The following is a 7055-nucleotide window of genomic DNA, read 5'->3' as shown; positions in this document are numbered from 1 at the left end:
GAGATGGTCCGTGCGCCCGGCAGTATAGTTGAGATTAATTGTGACATCTGTCAAACTTACACGCCACATCCAACAATATGCAGATGCTTAACTTCAAAAAATCAATGATTGATTCTATGATTCCTTCTTCTCCATCAACTATTGGTGTCCAAGTGGTAACGAGCTGCGGTAAAGCCTTGCCACGTTGGGTTCAGCGGAGTCAGTGTTCGACTCGCTCTTCTCTTTTGTCACCCGCGATTTTTTTCGTCAAGTCATTAATGACCAATAGCACCCAACCATGGACAAAACAATCAACACCTCCGTCTTATTCTCATCATTTTGTCCTACCTCAACGAGCAAAAAAGGACTTGTAAAAAGATTCAATTAATAGTTAGAGACAAAAGCAGACTCGAACTTGGGTAGTTGGCCTGGTGGCGAGCTTTATTGTGATGAGAACAGACCCTCATGCCGCTGTGTCACAGCGCTTTTGAATCGTCTCGTACACCAGGGGGTAAATGTCCTTGGCCTCAGATGGTTCTGGACACGTGTCCAGGAATTTCGATGAGATGGCGTTTCAAAACCGGCCCAGTCACAAAATTGGTGAGGGCCGTAATTGGAGCTTGCCTGACACCGGTTGAACCACGTGTGACAAACACACATACTTTGACCGGTCCCACCTCCGTCTCAGGAACAATTCAGATGTCAAAACGGTATCATGATCGTGACAGAGACGGAGTTTTCCGTCATGGGAAACAATATGGATGCCGTTCCGCTCCTGCCCGAGTGGTGGCTGTGTGCAGTCGGTCAGACAGCTCTTGCAGGCGGTATGAGATGAGTTGCTATCAATGAAACACAATCATAAAGCTTCATTATGAACCGTTATGATCAAAAATGCGGAATTAGACACCGCCGGAAACCAATCTCTCTAGTCGCTCGATTCCGTAAGTTTACGCGGCGTGGTGCCGCTAGGCGACACGCACAAACGAGGTCCTTTTGTATTGCTTTCACTCGACATGATGAGTGAATAAAAACTGAGACAACACCATAAGAAACCCCTGTAGGGGAGGCCTGAGGCCTTTACAATCTAACTACTCTATTTTATCTCAACATACATTATATTTTTTAAAGGAACAAAAATCTTCAAAACAACTTTATATAAACTAACATTACTCTTTTAATCTAATAAGCCTCTATTCAATAAAAAATGTAGAAAAATAAAAATTTAACTTCTTCTCTTTTTTTTTTTTTTTTTCAATTTTATAAATGTTTTTAACTTCTTCTGACGTAAAGAATTTTTTGTAATAAATTTTTTATCTTGATTCACTAGGTGTGGGTGGGTGGGAAGAAAAAATAGACAAACGACAAACTAGAGTTTTATTTTCTCAGAATTATGAAATAACTAATTCTGCTGAGTGAAAATTTTGAAAAAAGATAGAAAATTTTTTCGACATGAACAAATCGAAGATAGTGAACATGGAAATTGTTTACACTTTGGTATGTTACCTAGATTCAACATTCTAGAGTTCTAACTTGCCCCCATCCTTTCTTACCAGAACTTTGGGGTCGCCTGTCTTCACTTCGTTATCTTGAAATTTCTCCATCTGTCGATTCTTCGTAACTTCAACTTGACCGAAGACTTTTTGTTGCTTGTCTCTTGATATCCGACTCTGCTTATTCCACTTAGTTAATGGGACACCAACTTCAAGGAATTAGACACCGCCGGAAACCAATCTCCCTAGTCGCTCGATTCCGTAAGTTTACGCGGCGTGGTGCCGCTAGGCGACACGCACAAACGAGGTCCTTTTGTATTGCTTTCACTCGACATGATGAGTGAATAAAAACTGAGACAACACAATAAGAAACCCCTGTTTGCCGCCCGCCTATATGGTAGACTGATGATGGAGGCAATAAAGGGTCAGTATACCTCTATATCTCATATATTTATTTGTAGTTCCAAATTTATCAAATTCTATCTATTGTATTAGACACTTATTTGTACTTACAGTTACAAACGATTGGTATTACCAAATGTTACCCCAGCTCCTAGATGTCCATCGATGGATAGAGGGAATTTCTTTTGTAACGGTAATCTCATAATCGGGTGATCTCTGATGTAGGTTTTGAATGCTTCAGATGACCATCTTCCTAGATCTTGTATATAATCTTGAGGCAATCCTGCTTGAGCTAACGCTGAGGCTCCTCCCGATCTCATTGAATGACCGGATTTGTTTTTGTCGAAAAATGAATAGAAGTGTTTAAGAAACCATGATCTCGTCGGAATTACTCCTTTGCTAGTTAAGAATAGGAATGGTGATATGATGAAAGCTTCGTCTCTAATTTTCAAATATTTTAACAATGCTTCTACAGGGCATGCTCCTTCTATCGCACACCTGTTGATGATTATTGTTGATCCTAAGAAAAAGGGATCTCCTTTGTGATAAGGGAGTACGTATCTAATAAAATTGCTGCAATTTGATACTTCTACTGACAACCTCGATATCACCTTTCTTTCGTCTTTTAAATTTCTGTTATCTGGTATAGTAATTTCACCTAATCGGTGTAAAGAGTGGAATCCTACTACTAACATTGCAGTAAATAGGATGGAATCGAAATCCTTGCTTGAATGTTTTGAAACTTGGATTAGATCTGATATAGTTAGTGGTTCTTTTCGAACCATAGGGAGAGAGAATTGTTTCTTGCAACCCTTGAGAACTTTTCTGACATCTGGATGGTTTGTGATATTCGCGACTTGTGGGAAAATTGGTTGGAATGCTGATGCTATGCCAGAAAGATATGCTTCGACCGTCCTAGGTGACACCGGTCTTCCTGTTCTATGACTGACTCTTCTGCATGAAACCGATATAAAGGAAGATACGCTCTCGATAGTCGGAAAAGGTCTATAATTTTCTTCTAGACAAAATTTTAAAAATGAAATTATTGCTGAACGATATTTTGATTTTGTAGATGCTGCTAAAGCTTTATCAGCATCTGCCTTTGTTATCACGTTTAGAAGGTCTTTTTGGGATGGGGATGACATGGCAATTATGATCAGACGGAAAACCTCCTTCTGGTAGATATTTGAAAGCTTCCAACTCCTCTACTTTCGCACACGGCATCTCTTCATATAGTTCCGTAATCAAATTTCTTGATAATGCATCTGCATATATGTTCTTCTTTCCGGGTAAATGACATACCCTTACATCTACTTTGGCTTCTAGGATTTTTGAAATTAAAGCTTGAAACATATCTCTGACCTTCTCGACCGGTCTGTGTGACAGAAACAGGTCGCAGACATTTGTTGAATCTGAGCATATTAGAATCTTTTTTGCTCCTCTTTCTATCCCAATCAAGATGCCATGACCCGTAGCTGCCAATTTGGCCCAGTATATGTCTCTTGATGGCAGGGACAATCTTGCGTGAAACCCCTCGGCTGAATTCGGTAGCCAGACCCCAATTCCGTGATTGCAAGCGTCTGCTGTGCAGATGAAATCCGCGTCTTTAATTGACCACACACATGATTTGATGAATAAATTGCCTTCTGATTTTTCTAGTTCATTCGCTAACCAGTTTAGATCAGATTGAATCTTTCTATTGTGAGGTACTATTAATGATTTGTGAGATTTTCCTCCTATCTTGTCCCAAGAAGACTGTAAAGACCATCTTCCCATAGGGAAAGAGTTTAAACCCCACGACGCCCAACCTAACATTGATTGCCATTCTCTGAGTGTTCTTGATTTAGATTTCGTGAACAACCTTAACGCTGAAATTAGGTCTGCTTTTTTGTTTGATGGTAAAGTAAACATCATTTCGTTTGCTTTCACTAAATGACCTATTATTTCTAAATCTTCACCATGTACTTGCTTCTTCCATTCCCATGGAATCTTCAATAAATCGAATAACATTAGAAACTTGGCTTGATCTAGTGGAATTTGATGCCCTTTGAATGGCACTATTGAACTCGCTGGGCATACTCCCCATGTATCGTCCATTAGATTGTTGATGTGATTTAAACCTAATCTTGTTCTAGCTATCCATAAAACCAATGAAAAGAAAGAACACCATAACTTTGGTGATGCTGCTGACCCAAAGTTCGCGCATTTATCTACGTGGAAAGTGTTTCCTACTTTAACTATTTGTCTTATTTGCCATGCTAATGCCATTGCTAATATTCGGTAAGCGTTTTGAACATCTGATTTCCATAGCATAAGCCTTATACCTCTTCTCTTCATATCTACCATATAGGGAGCGAAAGAAATTAGAGAATCAAATGATACTTTTATTTTTTCTTTTATAATGAAATCATTTATCGATGGAGATCCGTAGCTCATATCCGTACACACCCTCATCTTTGATGTACCTTTCTTTTCTACTAATAACAAAGGTGAGACTTTCATGCCTTGTAATATTGTACTAAATCCTCTGGAGTATCTATTCGCTGAAACTTCTTCATCTCTTGCTTTTTCCAGTAATTGTGGATGACTTCTACAAACACCATGATTTCGTACTACTACGGTTTTGCTTGACGGTATTTTGCTCATCGGCCAGAAACCATTCTTCAGACCCGACACAACTGATTTTACGAATGGCTGATTTGGATGATCTGATAAAAGAAATTCAAACATTTTAACATCTATTGGACACTCTATCGAAAATAGCTCAGGATATTTGGATAATGCGTATTTCGCACAAGGATCGTCTTCTAATGATGGTGGAGAATCTAAAGGTGCTGCTGAGATGCTTGAGTCTATTGCGTTTGAGTAACCTAGGGAGCTTGTCCAATCCCACTCATACCCTCTTTTGTATCTTCTTATTCCAAATTCGTCATGAGATAGTTCTTTAGAAAGCCATTCTTTGGTGTGCAAATCTACTTCCTTCCTAATGGATTCCGCTGCATCTTCTTCAAGCTGAATGAGAGATCCGCTTATGAGACTCGTAACAGTCCACATAATCGCACATGTTGTGGACTCTTCCACTTGGGCATTTCTCGCTGAGACACTTATTGAGGTTCCAACCTCCACATAGCTGTTGGTTCTGTGGAAGATTTCTCGTATCTTTGACTTTTCCAGCCCATGGATGATCGACTCGTGGTTTCTTTTCTGGTCTAGATCTAGAAGATGGAATCCTTGAGGATTGTGACTGCGTATAGTTCGAACTCCTAGGTTGGCTATGACTTTCCTTGTGTTGTTTTCTGTCTGCCAACGCGAGATGTTTGAGGTGTGATAACTCGTCGCTTGCGAAATCCGCAAACGATAGGTGTCTTCTTGTAGCAAAAGCTTGGCGCAGAGCGATGTCGTATGGAATAACATCTCGCCAGTTACCCTGTTGTATATTTGCAAGATAGATCATATGTATCAGCTACTTGTATAACGATCTTATATGATCAAATTTCTTTTTGGGTATGAGAGGTATAAGTGGTATAAGGAAATATATGGACAAACCTTTTCACGGAAAGTCCTTTCCATAATTCAAAGATGTTTATCGTATTTTTTGAAAGACTCTTCTGCGCAACCCTGTGATAAAAAACAGAAGCAACATAGAAGCCTAACAATCAATAAACTAACTTCTGCGGTATGTTGGAGCGGTATAAGCTCTGCAAGTTTGTAAACTCACGAAAGCCAGGCTGAGAGTATCAACCAAGTATGAAATAGCATCTCTCCATTCTGTTGCCTCTGTGAAAGGTTTTGGTTTGATTTTTGCTGCTGGATCCGTATCTTTAGATCTTGATGCCAGGCTGAAGTTTTGCGTGGTTGGGCCTGCGTTGATCTTTTCAAGGTCGATGAATTTATACTGTAGTAAGTCTTGAACAAGAGCGTCGGGAAAGTTGTGAGATTTTCCTGAATACCAAACAAAGTTGAAAACTGCATTGAAAAGGTTATTGTCTCTGTATTCTTTGATGGCTTTATTGATGTCAATCGCTTCTTGTGATAGAGGGTGTTCTTCTGGTTTCTTGTTCTTGATAAATGACCATACATGGTTGTTCTTGCTCTTTGAAGACTCGTTCTGAAATTCGTCTGATGATGAATCGTCTTCTCTATCTTGCGTGTTTCTTTTTCTCCTTCTATCTTCCTCTCCTCTTCTACTACCTTCTTCTTGAATCCTATTTTCTCCTCTCTCTCCTTCATTTTGATTACGTCCTTCTCCTTCTTCTCGATTCGTATCTTGACGTCTATCGACTCCATTGCCATTTCCTGCCTCTTCTGGTCCATTCCGTCTCGGACGTCCAATTTGCTCGACATTCTGTAACAGCTGTGTTGGTTGAATGTATGGCGGGGAGTCTTTGATTGGGACGCTAGGATCTGGCGGTATCCCTCCGATAGGGTAGCAAAATCTGTTTGCCCTGAGGTCCAGAGCCACTGCTTCCGTTGCAAAAATCGAGAAGTGTCTGAGAAAGTGTTCATGTTCAAATGGAATCCAATTCGCGAACGTTGCTCTGAGAGTGGCCATATCGTATACTCCACTTCCCCCACCTTCATCATATTCTTGTAAAAGTGCTTGTAAACCTTCTGTAACATTTCGATTATGATTTGCCCAATTCGCAGCCATTAATTTTGAGCTATCACTTTTCTCTTCTCTTCAAACTTCCACTATTACTGAGTAACGAAAAAAAAAAAATCTTAAACGATAAAATAAAAAAAAAAAAAAAATCTGCTATATTTCATTGAATTTTGACCAGTGACTTCTGAAACTCAAATAAGAAAAAATAGACAAACGACAAACTAGAGTTTTATTTTCTCAGAATTATGAAATAACTAATTCTGCTGAGTGAAAATTTTGAAAAAAGATAGAGAAATTTTTTGACATGAACAAATCAAAGATAGTGAACATGGAAATTGTTTACACTTTGGTATGTTACCTAGATTCAACATTCTAGAGTTCTAACTTGCCCCCATCCTTTCTTACCAGAACTTTGGGGGCGCCTGTCTTCACTTCGTTATCTTGAAATTTCTCCATCTGTCGATTCTTCGTAACTTCAACTTGACCAAAGACTTTTTGTTGCTTGTCTCTTGATATCCGACTCTGCTTATTCCACTTAGTTAATGGGACACCAACTTCGACTATTGTTCATTTTGCTAACC

General features: G+C 39.4%; 1 protein-coding gene across 1 annotated transcript; it reads right to left on the bottom strand.

Moving 5' to 3' along the window:
- Positions 1-4878: 4878 nt before the first annotated feature.
- On the bottom strand, positions 4879-6522 carry MELLADRAFT_95981 (uncharacterized protein; the record flags this gene model as incomplete). The annotated part of the gene is made up of 2 exons (XM_007407155.1): positions 4879-5298; positions 5590-6522. The coding sequence occupies 2 exons, from the start codon at positions 6520-6522 to the stop codon at positions 4879-4881; spliced, it is 1353 nt and encodes a 450-aa protein (XP_007407217.1).
- Between the last annotated feature and the right edge of the window lie 533 nt (positions 6523-7055).

Source organism: Melampsora larici-populina (genome assembly GCF_000204055.1).
Source record: "Melampsora larici-populina 98AG31 unplaced genomic scaffold MELLAscaffold_8, whole genome shotgun sequence".
Lineage (NCBI taxonomy): Eukaryota > Fungi > Basidiomycota > Pucciniomycetes > Pucciniales > Melampsoraceae > Melampsora > Melampsora laricis-populina.
Note: the sequence above shows the minus strand (reverse complement) of the source record. Positions and strands in the feature narration are given on the sequence as shown.